The sequence below is a fragment of the Lampetra planeri genome, chromosome 5, assembly GCF_965212315.1.
Source record: "Lampetra planeri chromosome 5, kcLamPlan1.2.h2, whole genome shotgun sequence".
Lineage (NCBI taxonomy): Eukaryota > Metazoa > Chordata > Hyperoartia > Petromyzontiformes > Petromyzontidae > Lampetra > Lampetra planeri.
The window spans coordinates 5,570,975-5,590,091 of record NC_136111.1 but is presented as its reverse complement, the minus strand read 5'-3'; the positions used below and the strand labels follow the sequence as shown (position 1 = coordinate 5,590,091).

At 49.0% G+C, this 19,117-nt stretch overlaps 1 protein-coding gene across 1 annotated transcript; it reads right to left on the bottom strand.

The window, feature by feature from the left end:
* Nucleotides 1-5,055: 5,055 nt before the first annotated feature.
* On the bottom strand, nucleotides 5,056-18,250 carry LOC144718561 (voltage-gated potassium channel KCNC1-like). Its single transcript, XM_078593932.1, has 6 exons — nucleotides 17,651-18,250; nucleotides 15,985-16,173; nucleotides 11,750-12,794; nucleotides 10,197-10,373; nucleotides 8,423-8,476; nucleotides 5,056-5,069 (listed from the first exon to the last, which is right to left on the bottom strand). The coding sequence occupies exons 1-6, from the start codon at nucleotides 18,248-18,250 to the stop codon at nucleotides 5,056-5,058; spliced, it is 2,079 nt and encodes a 692-aa protein (XP_078450058.1).
* Between the last annotated feature and the right edge of the window lie 867 nt (nucleotides 18,251-19,117).

Sequence of the window (19,117 nt, the reverse complement as noted above, 5' to 3'; positions counted from 1 at the left end):
TGCGAGATCACATGAAGGGCATCCCTCGCAAGGTGATCACGGTGGTACATCCCTTGAATTTGTTTCGACTTGTAAGGTCTTGATCCTGTGAGACAGCCCAGACTCAGAGAGTGAAATAAGTAGCCACCTTTTGTGAGAGCCTTGGCTGATTTATCCCCTTGTGGAGATGTGAAGGACAATCCACAGCTTAAGATCAAGTTAAGCAACAAGTGGAAAGGAGATCCACAGTAAACTTCTGGGAATAGTGTGGTGATCCTGCATGACATCATCACAGCCCCTCGGTACACAGGAGTGTGCTTTGCAAAGCTGGAAGAATGCCCTGATGCTCCCACTTTATTTGGAGGACTGCGCTGATTTGAGCAATGTATGGGGGATGTCTCGCCTTAATGTGTCGTGAAAGATCATTGCAAAGGAATATCCAAGAGAATTACGTTAATGCCTTAAAGTCAAAACCAATGCAACACACTCGTTGACCTCTGTGTGACCCTATCCACGCAATCTCCCGACAATTCCCTACACACTTTGGACGCCACTCTTGTGATGCTTTCGGGATTTTGTCAAACCTTTGTTAATTTACTACGACTGCACGATGACCTCCCCATGCAATGTCGGATCGTGAGGGTCCATACTTCACCACGTTCGTCAATGTGGGTCGGTGAAGGGGGGTTCCCTAGGATTGTCTAGTACATCATTGGGACGTTTTCTCCCGATGCGTTCCATTCCTCGGGCAACTCCCTTTCGCCGAGACGACCAAAATCGCCTGCACCACGGCCGATCTTGTCAGATCTCTAAAGCTAAGCAATGTTGAGTCCGGGTGATGCTTGGATGGGCATCCACCGTGTAAAAGGCAGGCTGTGATAGGCCGCTTCGGGACCACGTGATGGGAAGCAGATGCGACTGAAGCAAAATCCGTCGTTATACTCGACTCCTTCGCCATGAACTGCAATCTCAGAAGGCCGCGTGGCTGATAGGATTTGTAAAAAACAACTCTTATGTGGATGTGGAGGAACCAATAAGTGAAGAAGGCAGATTGTAAGCCAAGGCCGTTGGTTCGTACCGCCCGGGGTAGAACATTCAGAAAACTTGGTGTACATCCCGTCCATGTTCATTGACACTCTTCTGATGTTCATATTCTCGAGATATTTCAAACCACATTAGTCCCCCCCCCCTCCCCCGCATATAACATTGTCTATCAAACATCCTTTCTCAATTCTAGATTTGAAGCTTTCGTGACTGCAAGGATTCATACTTTTTGGTTTTGTCGGTAAAGTCACGGAGATAAAAAATAAAATAAATGAAAACAACTAAATTAAATCACGACGTTTCGGGCGCAACACAAGCGTCCATCATCAGGTAGGAAAGCATGGCCTACTGCTGATGCAACACATGGGAATTCCAATTCCCATGGGTTGCGCCCAAAACGTCGTGATTTAATTTGGTTGTTTTCATTTATTTTATTGTATTTTTTACCTACGTGACTTTACCGAAAAAAACAAAGAGTATGAATCCTTTCTCAAATATTGACAAAGGTGGTACCATGTTTTTTTTGTGTGTCTTGCAAATTTACAATAAAAAAAATCAAATAAATCAAATTTTCAAACGTTGATGAAACCCACAGAGGTATACACACATTTATACAATTTATCTGTGAATAACAGTCACCTTCACAACTTTAGAACGAACAACAACAACCGCCACCGAGCGTTCCGTTTATTTTCTTTTCAATTTATTGTTCGACGCGTTTGATATAGACAACATCGAGATGCACAGGACGAGAAGTTTGGCTGTTTTGGAATCGAGAGGGGTAAAAATCACAGCCCTACAGAAGTAGCGAGAGACATTGTCACGAGACACAACATTGTCAAGCACAGAATGGAGTTTGTTGTTGCGCACACAATACAATACCCCCTTAGAGACAAACATACATTTTTCCAGTCACGGGTCTAACAAATTCAAATTCCCATGGGTTCCTGCAAAGACGGGCGTGCGATAAGCGCAGGGTTGGGTCCAGTGATGGTAGCGGTTTTACATTTCACATCATCGAGATGAACAATCACGACCTTACAGTTACGTGAGAGAGAGAGAAAAAAAAACATGTACATGTGCACTTCGTATCCAAGCCGCTGTTGTGATAATTCACCAAAGCAAATGAAACCCCTGGGGGGAATTTTACGTTCAAGTAATTAGCGTGTTTACCCTGCGTACTCCAATGTGTTCATAAAGCTTGCAACAACAAAACAGTACCCTTCTCAAAAGCTATGGGTTCGTACGATGCATATATTAATGTACAGACAATATATATTATTTGTATTATTATTATACAGTCATGGCTGCATAATGTCCAACCCCTATGGGTTCCATGTAATAGTCTTTTGTTCATCACCGTGATAAACAAAAACACACCTCAGTTAAACATGAAAAATGTGTGTATGTATATACAGCATTGCGTCATGTATCTGACTTGCTGTAGACTGAGGAATGTCAGGCGGAGAAGCGAAAAGGTCGGATTGTTGTGAACATCTCGGTACATCGCTCAGCGTTCCGTATTGTTGTTCTGTGTTGATACGAGACGTTATCCTGCGCATTTCACAAACGTGCGTGTTGAGTATTTGGCTGCTTTTCATTTCCACACGATAAGCCACCTCGAGCTATCATCCGTGGCCAGGTCGCTTCTGACAAAGAGTTGCATAGCTCGGTGGGCATTAGCCTGGGAAAATGGAAAAAAAAAAGTTTCGCTTTTAGTTTATGGGCTGCGTTCATTAACTGCGGCTGATTAGGCCCCGGGAGATTATGGGTGTGTCGAATATTGGCACGTGCGCGTTCAGGTGGCCATCGAGATCGCTCTCATGTCTGGTTACCGCTTTTAAACTATGATGGCAAGGGCCTTGAGCAGATGCGCTCTATAAATGCAAACGGGGGCAAGTTATTCAAACGGGTGGAGTTACGATTGCCCCGCGGTGTCGTTGTGGTTGTTGCGGAGCGAAACCGGAGATACGCCGTCGTCCTCGTTGTTGTTACAAGTACCAGGCTGTCTTGACCGAGACAAACTTACCGCACAGTTTGTGAGCTAACCAGGAAGAAAATAGACAACAGGTGGTAAAAAATAAAAACTACAGAACGTATAATCTCTGCACTCCAAGGTGTTCATAAAGCCGTGCAACATTTTCCACGCAACTTTCGTCGCCATTTTTTGCCCGAAGTTTGGAATGAATGGCTGTGCCCAGTGGCCCGGTGGGTAGTTGTCTCGCAGGGGGCATAATGGTCAAAGTTTAGCACACCGATGGATTCAGCGCTCATAAAATATCTCTGGCTGACTTCAAATTATAACTCAGTTCCCAAGTGCAGCGAGGTTCATGACATATGACCACTCGGCAAGGCAGTTGTGCTGCATAGCCCCCCCCCCGCGCTTTCTCTGGTCGTATCGCACGTCATTCCGCGTGATGTCAGACGTTTTGCGCCACATGCTCTTTCAGGAACTGCGTTTACAAACCGTGAGAAACGTTGGACATCACGCCCAACAACGGTAACAACCCCAAAAAAACACATTGGAGAGCCATGTGCACAGAAATAAATTCTGTGCACAAACCATGTGCAGCGATTGGTATGTCGCACACCAATGCAGCATTACTCAATGTTTATGTTTAAGGTAAAACATTTTTTTTCAGAATTACAGCCTCGATTCTAGCGCGACTTGTATCTCCGTAAATCTTTGACATTGAATCGACGAGGACCGTGGAAACATGAAAGCAGATTCACAAAAGTCACGCGGCGCGTCGCTCGATCCCTCACTGCAGCGATGACAATTACACGTAATGGCACTCGAGTAATTTACAGCATTCAGCAGCATCGCACCGGTACAATAGCTATATCCGACACGCACACACTAAACATCTGGACTTCCCCCCCCCCCTCATCCCCACCCACAATCACACGTGAACAAAATAATCTATAAGCTATAATTAACCCTGCAGGAAAGAAGGCAGATAAACCAACGACCCAACAAAGCCACTTTGCCATTGCTTAGTTGAACCACATTCAGTGAAGTTAAACAGCGGCCGCTTCGATAGATCTTCATTGTCACTCTCCCCTGGCGGAAAAGTTTTTTTTTTTTTAAAGAGACCTACTGCTGTTTGATATTCCGCTGTCCGATCCTCGGTACATACACCTAACGAGAGTTGACATTTTTCACCCAATGCCCATTCTACAATTTAAACCTACCTGTATACTCTTAAAGTAATCATACATCACTCAACACATGGGGTGCTCTCCCCTCCTCCAGAAGTGTGAGATGTCCTGGTGATTCTTGCACCTCAGAGGTGGCAACCCTTTTTGGGTGCCCGGATTCAAACCGAGGTTCCCACCTGTGCCAATTCGATGCTTTGACCGCTAAGCCTCCTGGTTACCTCTCCCGAGGGAACACTTCTTTTTTAAATCAGGGTCGACCCGTCCATATAGGCGAACTAGGCGGTTGCCTAGGGCGCCAAGCTACAAGTGGGGCTCCAAATTCGAGGAAATAAACAGACAAAAAAAATAGAAATAAAAAAACGACGTCATTTTTTCAATTCCCGTGCACGTACCGAGGGAAAATTATTGTGTATAATTACATTCTTAACATTTCTGAGAATCTATTAATTGAACAGACGAACGCACAGACAAACCGAAAAATGATGCCTCTGTTTAAACAAGAAGAAATACGCTTAAAAAAAAAGAGACATTCAACGGAAAATAGGTGCGACGTGGCTTTTTTACCAGTCTACCAAAAACCTCAGGCTGGATCTGCCCTTGGGGTGTGGGGATGCGGGCGCCGATCGAGTGGTTCGCCCAGGGCGCCAGGCGCTGGCAGCAGCTTAGTCTAGGGCGGCCCCCTGCTTTTGGGTGCATCAAAGCACTCCTCCTTCTTCCCCCGAACCTTGGCGGTGTGACCGGAGAAACGACGTTAGGGTGGACACCGACGACGCGGCTCCGAGCAGATTCTATAACGAGTGCATATATTTAGAACGCCCGAGTATAAAGCGGTCCGACGAAGGTGCGTGTCTTGATCGAGGGAGCGTTTGTTCACGACTGGTTTCCTAGCGCAAACACGCAGCGTGCGCAGCGAAAACGATGCACAACAGCAGAGGGGTTCGCAGCGTCCCACGTGGGTCATCACGGATATCGACACGATATTATATCACCGGACGGGACACTCGTGGAACAAACATGTGCGTACGCCCACCACGTTTTGGGACTAAAACTTGCACTTCGCTCGTGGAATATTTACGATCTATAGCGTAAGGATTGAACAGTGTCAGCGTCTCAAAAAAAAAAAAAATTTCATTCGCAACGCGTAGCGGCTTCTACACACCTTATTATCATTTTGTTTTGTGTGCCATCGCATTGCGAGTGACCCGGCTATAAATGAAGGCAAGTATACAGCATGTTCGTGTGCGCGGTGACGTGGCCGAGCGGGTTAGCGCGCTTGCCGCTGGTTTGCAGGGGTTCGCGGTTTCGAGCCCCACGGCCGCCCTGGTTAATACTGCGGGCGTATTTAACCGTAACAATGCGCGTCCGCCAGTTTCACAGTGGACGACAGAAAAAAGATCCCCCTCGAAGGAGAGTAGGCCACGTGCGTTGGCGTCAGGGTCCAAAATTTGCCAAATAAAAAAAAGGCCCACAAATGGCTCCATTTGGTTAAACATCACAGCAACATTGCTCGCCCCCTCCCCCCAGTACGGCAAAACGTAGAAGACCCCCACCACGAAAAAGTATTGAGACTCATTGAGGCTTTCGTGGGACAATGCATGGACAAACAAAAAGAGTTTCTCCGTTTTTGTACCTTTTAGATCTCCGCATCATCTCGCCCCCCCCCCACCCCGAGCTGAAAAGAGGCAAAACGAGTGGAGTTTGGCTCAGGAACACTTGAGGGGAGATTGTCAGGCGGGATGGGAGAAGCGAGGAACACGCCGGGATTGTGTGCCGCTGCGATTGGCCGCACGGCGAAGCCGTTCGCTAGCAGTGGGTAGAGCATGTCTAGCAATAGTGTGAAAAAGGCAAATAGTGTCTAGTGCTTTTTAATTCGCCTGTAAATGACCACCAATCAGCTGTGGTCAGAATAGATATGTTCACAACAGAAGCTTTAGCATGAAGGCTGCTATGGGGTTATCCTATCGATAGACGGTAGGGGGATATATAGTAATGCATATGGCTAGCGACAAAGCAGCTTGCCGTGTAACCTTTCTTTCTTGTTGCTACTTACTAGGCTGGAAACCAATCTTCACCTATTGCTGAAGATCGATTGTGGGTAGCGTGCTCCTCTCTACGCGGCCACGGTGTGGTTACGGAGCAATGTACCCGGAGGTTTAAATGAGAGCTCTTTGCGATCGCTGTCACAGTCTCACGGACGTTTGGCGTAGAAGACTCGTGTATGGCGTTTTTTTCTGATGAATGTGAAATTTAACGCATGTATATGTGTGCGTGTGTGTGATGTGAGGAGCGGTGGTGTAGCGGTTAGCGCGCTGCGCTACGAACCCGGCCACCCAAGTTCGATTCCCGCTCAGGGCCACACCAGTGACGATTATCCGGTCCTGGGCCTCCCCTAGGTCGACTCAGCCTCAAATGAGGACCTGTTGCGGTGTGTAAAAACATCGCCACCGGGGAGACAAAGGCGGCCGGGTGTGGTGTTGGCCGCCTGCCCACCCCCTCGTGTGCCGTGCTGGCCTTCATAGGTGCTCGCTAACAGCACTTGCCCCAACAATCTGTTGCAGGCTACACGGGGGATCTTTGTCTTGCTGTGACGCTACCACCGGTGAAAGCAAAGAGCAACACAAATTGGTGGTGACAACTAGGCGAGGTCTGGTGACCCCCTCTGTTACCAGCACGAACACCTGAATCGTTGAAACTTGTTTTTCTGCACCAATCTCCTGTGACCCCCTCCCCCCTCACTGCCCCCCCCTCATGGGGCCTTCCAAGAAAATTAAATGAAAAACTTCCTTGAAAATTATCAACGACACCTCGTCGCTTCGCAGACCTCAAGTGTAGCCCCCCTCATGACTTTCACAGACCCTTGACGATGCCCGCAACCCTCTATCGTAATTGAGAAATTGCCATGTGAGATGCAGTACCCTGTTTAAAATGTATTTAAATACGTATATAAATGCACTGTGCCACATCCTAAAGCTTTGATTATATTGATTACGGGTTCAGAAATCTGCGCGCCCATAATTGTTTCTACTCTAACTACGAATGAAGCGTCCTATGTAATCTGCATATATCTGAAGCTTTGATATTGTATCGTTATTTACAGCTTGCTTTCAATCCACTCCCCATAGCTTGTCGGTCGTGGGGGTTGTGCGACCATACTTCACCACGCCCGTCGGGGCAGTCTGGCGTAGGAGCATCTCAGGACCGATTTCAGACATCATCCGTCACCGACATTAGCCGTGGCCGGGAATCGAACTCGGGCGACTGGGACTCACAGGGCAGCGTGCGAACCGATGCACCACCGCTCGCTCGATTGATCGACCGTCAAGAGTCGATAAAACGAGCACGTCTTGGTTCAGGCTGCAGAACTTGGGCGCGGGGTAAGTCAGAAGTCGTTGGCGCTGCGGTAAATGAAGAAATCACCGGTCTCCACTGGCATTTTAATATCACTGGCTCAGGACAGCTTATGGTAGTTGCGCTATTGTTTCATGTGAACTTTGATGGTGGGGGGGGTTTCGTAAAATAATTAAAGTTGCGCGTCGAATGTGTCGCGGACAGACTTGCGCTAACTTGTTTAAGCTCTCTATTGACAATCGCATCCATCTCAGGGACCGCTTTGTTTAATGACCCCCAGTTACCGGTGGTGATAGTCGTGGAGGAATTTTTTGATAGTGGAAGTCTGTGGGGGGTGGGGTGGGGGGGGGGGGACTGGGAGGGAGAGGGGACAAGAGTGTTATGCAATTTAGAATATTTATGTTCAAAAATAATTCAAAGTGATTTCCTGCTCAAAAAAGCACTGAGGCCAGACCCATATCCCGCTGCTTATATCTCCCTGGTCCGGCAGTGGAAATTCCACATTGTCACGGCAGGGGGTGAGACGTTCCACAGGGCAACCACTGTTGACTTCCCCACAAAGTGGTTCTCAATTTTATCATCCTCCAGAAGGGATTATGGCCGAGTCAACCCCCGAGCAGAGTTTGAGCAGGTAAGGTAGATACTGGTCAGGATGTTTTGTTCCATTTCTCTGTTTACTTACGGGGGGTCTGCCCCCCCCCCAACCCCCGCCCAACTCCGTCCAGCCGCGACAAGCCGGCACTGCCAGTTGACGCGCTCTAAACGGAGAGGTTAAAGGTTACCGTGGATCAGTACATGCGGGTGCTGGCCAATCAGAGGGGCCTTCCTTTGGCTGCCCCCCGTGCTTTGTCAGTGACCCCCCACCCCACCCCGGTCCTCCTGGTCGCACCTCGCAAGGTGTGGCCTCCAGGACCTCGCGTCTCCTCCACTGATCTCTGGGCGCCTGTGAACAGAGGGGCACATACACACGTGTGATAATAATATTGTTTGGTTGGTAAGGGGCCGTCCAGAAATGACGTCACGCGATTATGGACGATTTTTGAATCCCCCTCCCCCTCGTCACACGGCGTCACAAAAAGTCAGACCCCCCCCCCCTCAAATAGCTCTGCCCTCCCCCCCCCAAAACCATATTTCCATTTTGAAAATGAAACATGCTTCAAATCGCTTTAAACTATTGTCATTGTAGTGCGTATTTAATGTGGCGCTGCACTCTGATGTTGTAGGATAAACATTTATTAAGAAGTCTATTTAATTAAGTAGAACGTGTTGTCTATATATATTTAAAGTTGCGCATTTTGATGTGACGTCACATTTCTTAAACCCCCCCCCCCTCGTCACACATCGTCACGAATGTCTGACCCCCCTTCCCCCCCTAGGAGCGTGACGTCATTTACGGACGGCCCCTAAACACTTCCAAAAGGGAATGCTATATAATCCCTCGCACTACCCGACTTAGGAATTCCATCCCATTGTCTCTTTGCCCAAGTATCCCACAGCCTTGCGCCTTGCGCCCACGCTCAATAACCGCGATTAACAAAACAAAACTCAGGACGAAGGAAACTCCTGGCAGGTGGGGCGAAACGTCGGACATCGTGCCCAACGATGCACGGGACGAGCCGAAAAGAAAAAAAATCGGGGAAAGGTCGTACTATGATCTCGCAATATCAAAACCCTGACACATTGACAACCAAGGGAGGGCCTAACATTGATTGGATCGCGTGTTCACTTATGACGGGTTACACACCACAACACTGTACGGGCGATGACAACTCTGTCAACATGTCTGGGGAATGAGGCCACGGTACAAGGTGGAACAAAACTGACACCTTTTTTACGAGGAGTCATGTTTGCATAGACCACAATACCTGCAGTCATAATGCAAACAAAAAACACAACTCTGATAATGTATGCACTGTCCTTGAAGTTGATTGCGCCTTTTGGCGTCATCTGGTCCAACACCATGTGAGACTAGGCTCTAAGGAAAGCTATCTCGGGTGTGGACCAACCAACTTCAAGGACAGTGCATACATTATCAGAGTTATATTTTATTTGCATTATGGCTGCAGGTATTGTGGTCTATGCAAACATGACTCCTCGTAAAAAAAAAAGGTGTCAGTCTTGTTGCCAGATAAAAGGGTAAAAAAACAATTATCATATTTTTTACTGGCAAATGAGGTACCAATGGTGTAGATGACAGCTCTGTAAACATGTCTGGGAAATGAAGCCACGGTACGAGGTGGAAGTGATCACGAATCCGTAACCGATTCCTGAGTTTCCTGAACTTGAAATGCCGTCAATCTAAAAAAAAATCTTAAAACTATTTCCATCCTTTATGTTTCATTTATGTTTATCCCATTGAAGTACCCCAAGGTCAGTGCGTCAAATAATTTTAATAATACAGGACTGAGGCTTCAAAAATTAACAACATTATTTTATCCATTTTAATGGATTTTAAGACCGCAAACGGAAGTATTTTTTTGCTATAATTTTTATTTATTTATTTCGTATATAGTGTATTGAGCATGTACACACTTCCCCTCGCTCTGTGCGGGGTCAGTTTCTGCGATTTCGCGTATGTACGCAGCCAACCTATGCCTACCCAAAATTCGCTAAATGCGCTTTCCAATTCACTCCCCCCCCCCCCGCCCGCCCCGTTCACTCACCGTGCGAGATTCCATCCGCCGGCCCCACGCCCCCCACAAAGTCCCCGACGGGCAGCAAGAGGCGGCGGGAGGACCTCGCTCTGCCCGGTCGTGTCGGGGATGTCACCGGCGACGGCGGCGTCTCCACGGACCCCCTCTCGTCAGCCTGCCCCGTGGTCTCATCGCCGCCGGGCGAGGCTGGTGCACGGACCGTCGTCGCTGGGGTGTGAATAAAAGGTAACCACGTGTTCCCTGCTCGTCAATCGGTCACATTGACCTTTGCTCTGGTCCGGTAAACAAAAAAAAGAATGTGAACAAATGACACTTAACACGTAGGCTTTCGCTACCAGTATTATCTATGAATATGGAGAGGTTGTTATTTTTTTGGGTTAAATCGCGTAAATATAAATGTGTCGTTAAACCCGCCACCACCCGACAGCCAATTAGTAAGGTTTTTTCACGAAAAAAAATCATGCCAATTCGTTACTAGTACAGCACACCGGTGTGTTGGAGAGTAAACATTGTAAACGTTGTGTGTTTACTCTCCAACACACCGGTGTGCTGAACTAGCAACGAATTCGCAGGTTTTGTTTACGTGACAAACTTTACTAACTGGCCGAGTCGGGTGGTGACGTGTTCAACGACACATTTATATTTACGCGATATAACCACGAAAAAATACCTCTCGTGGACAAATTACACTTGTATACCCGGGAGAGTCTCACTGAGTCTCAAGGCACTTTTTCGGGAGGGCCCTGCCAGTTTTTAACTGTTGCTGTGTGGAATTCCAATTGAGTAATGTTTCAGCATTGGGATGTCAAGGCCAAGAATCCAGTTGAATTCTATGGTTTTTTTGGTATCTATGGGAGGAAACTGGAGAAACCCAGAGGAAACCCATGCCAAACAGGGGCAGAGAACATACAAACTCCACACGGAAAGAAAACCCAAGTCGAGAATCGAACCCATGTGACTTCTTGTTGTTAGGCACGAGTATTACCACTCTAGATTTGAAGCTTCTAGATTGGAAGCGTTCGTGACTGCCAGGATTCATATTCTTAGGTTTTTTCGGTAAAGTCACGTAGGTAAAAAATTAAAATTAATAAAAGTAAAATTAAAATAAAATTAAAATCACGACGTTTCGGAGGCAACACAAGCTTCCGTCTTCAGGTGGAACCGTCACAGCACGATTGCTGTATCAAGTAAAAAAAATTCCAAGAAAACAGATCTTGTATATATACTGGTTGAGGGTGGGAGGAGCCAAGGTAGGCTCTGGATATTATTATTGTTACAACTCTGCCACCCTGCCACCTCTGAGGTGCAATAACCCAGGACGTATCATGTGAACAAGATTATTATCTCACAACATCATAACAGGGTAGAGCTACATGTAAACCCTTTTTCTTGAGTGGTGTCGTAGTAGTATTATTATGCTACTGACAAAAAACGGATAGTTAAAATGCCTTGGGAAAACTTACAGATTTTTGCCAGGACGGCAACTGCCGCAAACAAGTGTACGATCCTGGAATCTTGGGAAAACCAGGACTAGTGGCAGCCCCAGCCATGACTCGACCCACCTGCATCGGAGAATTTGACTCCATCCGCTCTGGGAGAGAATTCCGCTGTCGCCTTCCGGCACGCCGGGTTGACGAGCGTCGACGAGCCGGACTCCACGCCGCAGTAGACGTGCGCCAAGCTCGTCGAGTGGGCCACCGAGGGATGGTGGCGGCGATGACGATTGGCAGCCGCGGCAGGAGGAGGAGGCGGTGACACAGCAGGAGGAGGCAGCGGAGCGGCTGCAGCGACGTGAGGCCTCACCGCAACGTGCTTGTTCTTTTTCTTGGGCAGCTTCTGCTTGGCCATGGCGAGCGAGTAGTACATGCCGAAGTTGTTCACGATCACGGGCACCGGCATGGCGATGGTGAGGACGCCGGCGAGCGCGCACAGCGCACCGACGAGCATTCCGGGCCACGTCTTGGGGTACATGTCCCCGTACCCGAGCGTCGTCATGGTCACCACGGCCCACCAGAACCCGATGGGGATGCTCTTGAAGTGAGTGCTCTTGTCTTCGCCGCCGTGTGACGCAGCCGGAGTGGAACCGGCGCCCCCGTCGACGTCGCCGCCTCCGAGGCGCTCGGCGTAGTAGATCATGGTGGCGAAGATGAGCACGCCCAGCGCCAGGAAGATGACGAGCAGCAGGAACTCGTTGGCGCTCGCGCGCAAGGTCTGGCCGAGGACGCGCAGGCCGACGACGTGGCGCGTCAGCTTGAAGATGCGCAGGATGCGCACGAAGCGAACAACGCGCAGGAAGCCGAGGGCGTCGCGCGCCGCCTTGGACGACACGTGGCTGAGGGCCACCTCCAGGTAGAAGGGCCAGATGGCCACGAAGTCGATGATGTTGAGCGTGTTCTTGACGAAGTCGGCCTTGTCCGGGCACGACGCGATGCGCACCAGGAACTCGAAGGTGAACCACACGACGCACACGCCCTCGATGTACGTCAGCATCGGGTGCCGGTCGATGTAAATGTCCATGCTGCTGCTGCTGCTGGTAACGGTGGCGGTGGTGGTGGTGGTGGCGACAGCGGTGGTCGTGAGAGGGAAACCTGGAGAGAGGGTAACAATCTTGAGAAGAATGGCAGTTCAGTCAACAGACAGGTTCAACTAATCGCGAGCTGCGTGACACTGAGAAAGACCCTAACGAGTTGCAGCGTTTTGAGTGTACGCTCGGGCAGGGATACCTTTGCTCTCTGAATATTTTCCTGGCACACCCCATTAGAGCCACAGCTCTAATGGGGTGTGCCAGGTGTGGAAAGATCTTCTGGGTCAATTGGCTTTTGTACTCGGGTAAATGTTTGACACTTAGTCGAGTGTGCATTTGTGCATTTTGCAACGTCAAAAGTTAGGTGCAATGTGAGTTGATATGGCCTAGACTGGGGTCACACCCATGCCATATGCTGAGAGGAGAGTCTACATTTGTGTTTTTGTGCGGTTACTTTGGCGATTTTGACGCAGGTTTTAAACAATCCTAAAGTGCAAGCTGATGCACGATTGCCCGTGAAAATCCCATGCTGGTGTAAATTAATGCCTCTTGCAAAAGCATGGGTATTTTACACGTCTGTCATGTGTGTTGCAATAATGCGAGTACTGTTAGTACTTTACGTGCTTTCTTCAGGTCTATATACCATTTTGACTCTCACAATTTCATTCCAATTTGTCCGAGCGAGGACATTTCGCGAGACAAAGTGTCCGTCCACAACCCTCGCGAGACAATGGCCTGCGGAAGGATACGTCGCATAACTACTTGTGAAATCTGTACCGATGACCTTTTGTCATCCAGACAGTTGGCAGTGCACTTTGTTAGCCCGCTTGTACCACGTAAAGAGATGTTCTCCCCTTGACTGTCATACCAATATATTTTTTTTCATGCGCAGAGGTTAGCAATTTGCATTAAATCAAGTGAAAATCTTAATTTATACGTCACTGGGTTGTTTTGCCGTCATTGCCGGGGATTAAAACGACGAATTAAGAACACTTGAGAACCCTGTTTGTATACGGGAGGACAACTGGAATCAACCGAAGGCCCTCAGACTCAGTGTTCTAACCCCTGAGCCACGCGGTCACCTCTATCTTTTTTTTATTATTATGCAATTAGGGGTTCTCAATTGCGGCGTCAAGGGCCCATTGCAATTTGTGAATAATCCTCTGAACCTTCAAGAAAAAAAAGCACCGGGATTCTCAACATCGAGGCACCGCGTGTGACACCGGTGACCTGTTGCACAAATGAAATGCGTGAGTCAGAAAAAAAATACGAAATTTGCCAATTTGTCCCAATTTTGTTGTCGGTGTCATGCACAAAAGGCCCTATTATGATCTCTCTCTCTCTCTCTTAGAGCAGTTGAACCCTCCGCGTTAGAGGCCCAACAGGATATGGGAGAACTACTTCTGAGGCCCTTTCGCGTGACCTCTATTCACACGAGAGGGGAGTACTTTCCCCACCCTGCTAGGGAGAGCGAAGTTTGTAATTACACCGAGAAATCACCGCTCCCCCCCCCCCCCGACTGCCAAACCAATTCCCATTTTGCAGCCCACCTGCTGAGTCTACATTGTGCCACACTGGGACAGCTGCCACGGGGGGTGCCCTTTCAAAAGTGTAGAGATGTGACGCGATATCAAAAACGCTCTGAGTGACCGGGCGTAAAGGAGAGGGATTCTTAAAAAAAAAACGAATCAATACCATGACAGTCAAACTGACACTTTCGATTCTGAGAGCTGCAACGTAGGGAAATTGAGTGTAAAACCCAGACTTTGTGAATGTTTTTTTTTCTTTCTGTGCAGTCATCGGTGAGCAGATGAGACCTTTATACGTCGATTCATCCCACGGACGTGTCGAATTAACGCACGTTCATCAACACCACTACGTTCATCAACAAAACTACCTTTAAATATATAATCGGCGACGTTTCAGGCAAAGGACCTTGTTAGTTGTCTCTTAGGTCATGTTCTTTGGGCCTGTCGTGATGATCATTGTGTCATGATAATTGTGTCATTATAAATATTCAGGGTACTGAGTTATGAAGAGGTGCAAAACGCGGCTCATACAAAGGCCTTTTCATGAATGCGAACCCCATTTATTTTCACCCGTTAATGATCGATTAAGTGACACCTAATTTTCACTCTCACCTTCCCCGAGGTGTGTGCACATCTCTTCGACAATGCCTAGGCCGTAGCGTGGGCGTCCTAGTTGTGTGGAGATAGCAGCTGCTGAGTTGGAGTTAAGATAAAACACAGGTGGCGTGTTCCAAAACAGTTAACACTTGCTCAATTTAAAAAAATGCCTGTTAGAGGATGGTGGTCACAACGTGCAAACAGTAGATTGGTGCCACGCTGACGAGATGCTAACGACCTCGCCTGGTGCCTGGTATACAGGAGGTTGTGGGTTCGATTCCGACCCTGACGCCTGCTGCTGTATATTTGGAGTTTGCACGTGTCTATCTCTCCTCGTGGTCGCGTGGATTTTTCTCTGGGTCCCTCCCCCCACACACATTAAGAATCGACACGCTTTTAGAGTATTTGGCTTCTATAAATGTTCACATGATAAGCAACTTCGCTGAACTGTCATTTTTGATGGCCAGGTCGCTTCCGAAAAAGAGCCATATAGCTGAGTGGGCCTTACCTGGTAAAATAAAATAAAAATTGTTTCGTTTTAGTTTACGCATACATCGGACAGATAACTGCAGGGAGATTCTGGATCCGACTGATGAATTAAAGAGAGACAACCACGCCCAGGATGGCGTGAGGGACAACTCATGTGCAGCAGTGAAACGGAAGAAAAATATCACCCGGAGCCTAGAAGGATGAGAGGGATTCATTCATCCAGGAGTGGGAAGACGACAACATTCATTCAGGGGCTCGAAACAGCTTCATCTCACGCTATGCTGCCTGTAGGCGTCTCTGCTACCATCTCACACTATGCTGCCTGTATTAGTTCTGATACCTTCTGATATCATATCATGCTAGGCTGCCTGAAATATATCTCACTATACATTTTTAGAGTCAAATCAAAAACATTTTGTATAAAATGTAAGCCCATGGCGTAAGAGCTCGAGCAGAATGCACAATGGGAGAAAAAAAAACACGTCGCATCTCCTCACTCAATCACATTCGCGTTTACGATGTATTTTAAGTTTGTTTAGCAATTATGGTGCCCCAATTTGGGGGTTTCTATGGACCCCCCCCCTCTGCCACGCTACAGGACTCTACGTATGGCGACTGTAGGAATTTCCGGTCGGACACATTTTTTAATGTGAACAACCTCACCTTGCGGAGCTTGGATCACGCCCATCAGGGAGACGTTGGAGGAGGATGAGGAGGAGAGCGGGTGGTGAGTGGTGGTGGCATCTCCGTGCGGCCGGTGAACCACGATGTTGAACGACTCGTGGGTCTCCAGGCAGAACGTGGTGATGGAGACCATGATGAAAAAGAGGGACGCGAAGGCGATGAACTGGCAGAGGGGAGGAGACCGAGGGCAGACGTTTCGCAACGCAAGTTTCAAGTTGATTTTGTTTAAGCATGTGACCACTCAAGAGGACCAGGATGAGCCTCAACTATAACACATTACTCAACTGGACTATATATATATTTTATTTTACCAGGTAAGGCCCACTGAGCTACAGTACATAGCTCTTTTTCAGAAGCGACCTGGTTGTCGCGAATGATGACTCAACGAAGTGGGCTTATCGCGTGGAAATTTTACAGCAGCCAAATACTCTAAACGCGTGATGTTGATTTCTAAATGTGGAGGGGAAACACCGGAGGACCTGGAGAAAAATCCACACGACCACGGGGAGAGAGAGACACGCAAACTACAAATATACAGCAGCAGGCGTCAGGGTCGGGATTGGGATCGAACCAACGACCTCCTGTATACCAGGCGAGGTCGTTAACATCTCGCCACCGTGGCGCCCACGTTTGCAAGAGCCAGCTGGGTCACCAAAGTGATGGAAGCCAAATAAAAATAAAGTACAACAACGACGCAAACAGAAATCAGCGCAAAATCAACTATCATGATGAATGATTTGAACAAAATAAAACGTAGGTTTTCATAGCCAATGCATTCATCCACATTTTATATTTGGGCGTGGCCACGCAGTGGTTTTATGACAATATTATTGTCCGTAACCCTCCACCACCCGACAAGATTGTCGTCACGTTTACAAAGAGACGATTGTCATTGGCAGTAGTAGCATTAATACGCCGAATGAGAAGCTCAGAGCAGCTTGAGAGGGAGACGTCGTGGCACGTTCGCGTTCAGTGCAGTCGCGACAAGTCCGAAGCCCCCGGTGGCGACTTGGGGAGGCACTCAACCATGGCTTGACTACGGCTGCTCCTGATGATGATGTATTATGTATCGCATATTGCATATTACAATCCTTACCTATTGACTCTACATCCCCTCCCCACCTCGTCCATCATTCAACCACCCCGTCCACCCCTGATGGTGAAGCTATTTAATTATCAGCATCATCATCATCATCGTCGTCATGACGCTGGTTCACCCAGGATAGCCTCGCTGTGTCTCAAAACTATTTTTCACGAGGATCCGGCCACATTTTTCGCAGTAGGGGCGACGGAGAGGGGCGAGGTTACTGCGGTGTGCAATCCCAAATTGAGTAAATTTGCAGGTGGATTTTCAGCATTGGGATGTTTGGCGAATACCAATTGCAGCGGTTTGCGTGTGATACGGGGGGAGAATGACGGGGGGCTAACGTGCAAACTCCACGCAGAAAGTCACCCGAGTCAGGAATCAAACCTCGGAACCTTCTCTCCGTGAGACACAAGCGACACTCTGTAGCTACCTCTACACCACCACCACCAAATATATAGAACATCAATCTCCCCTACAATGATGACCACACGGCGCTCGGCGTAGTAAGAAATAAAAAAGCAAAACATGTCGCTTCCTTCCCTTCCCAGCTTACCCTGGCAGCTCTTGACGAGTAGGGGTCCTCGAACAGCGCCCAGACCCTGCGCTGCCAAACTCCGCAGCAGCGAGCCTTGCCCCCTCTGCCCGAGCAAGGCGACGTGCACGCCGTGTCCTCAAGCCCATCGTCGACTCCTTCCCCGAGCGAGGCGCAGTTGTTGTGGTGATGCTGCTGCTGCTGCTGCCCGCCGGCGCCGCCGTTCAGGTAAGGGCTCTCGAACTTGACGAGCGCCTCCTCGGCGTCGCGGTGATGCCGGTAGCTCATCCAGCAGCACGCCTCGATGTCCGTCTCGTCGATGCCCCAGTAGGCGAGCTCCTCCTCGAACAGCGGGCCGCACACCTCGGCGGGGCAATGCAGCTTGCCCGTGCGGTAGTAGTTGAGGATGATGGCGAACACGATGGGGTGACGGTCGAAGAAGAACTCGCCCGTGTGCGGGTCGTAGTTGGGGCCGCTCGGAGCGCGCGAGTCGGCGAGGCGAGCGAGCCGCGTGCCCGGCAGGGTGCGCAGGGTGCCGCGGTAGGTCTCGTGGCGAGTGCCGCCCACGTTAATCACCACGCGCTTGTCGCACGGCGGCGACGGCGGCTCGTGTTTCCTCATCATGGCGTGGCGCTTTAGACATGTCAGCGCTCGCCGGGCTGTCGTTGTGGTGGTGGTTGGTGGTGGTTGGTTGGTGTTGCTGCTGCCGAAGGTGGTGTTAGGTTTAGTGCCGGGAGTGGTGATGGTGGTGGTTGGTTGGTTGGTGGTGAGCTATTGCTGCGAATGGAGATGGTGGTTGGGATTTTGGTGGTGGTGGTCGTGAGAACGAATTTGGTGGTGGCTGAGGCTTAAGTGTGGCAGCAACTTCACAACACCACCAACAACTATCCCGTTTCACAAGGCAAACGTCGCCCCTACCCCCAAATCACGACCCACTTCCCCACCTCTGTCCCGCCTAACTCTACTCCCCTTTCGCCTTGCCTAGCCGAGAGTCAACGCATTCGAGGCTTGACCCCGAGTCGCTACCCAAATCTCGCCAGCTCTCTTATTATCTATAAACTATCCCGATCACGCTGCACACAAGGATGAAGCCAGACCACCAGGTGCCCGTCTTCCTCTCGCTGCTAACCTCTGCTCTAATCTCTCCCCCCCCCCTTTCCTAAGTCATTGTATATTTCCTCCGTATATCGTGTGCTCCCCCCTCTCTCTCTTTCTTCATTCCATCTTAAGCTCCCATATAGGGAAAAAAATAGTTCACCTTTAATCTCCCCAGCCAACGTTGTACCTTCCGCTTTCTCCGCTCACTGCTATTCTAAAATGTCCTGGTCTCTGTTTCTCTTTCTTGCTCGTTCCTAATGCGCCTTACCTCTCTCTCTCTCTGCGCTGTCTTTATGATTTCAGTCCACGTGTCCTCACTCCAAGCCCCTATTAATACCTCTGTGTCCCCGCCTCTCTTTCCTATTCCCCCCCCTCCTCCTCTTCGCCCTA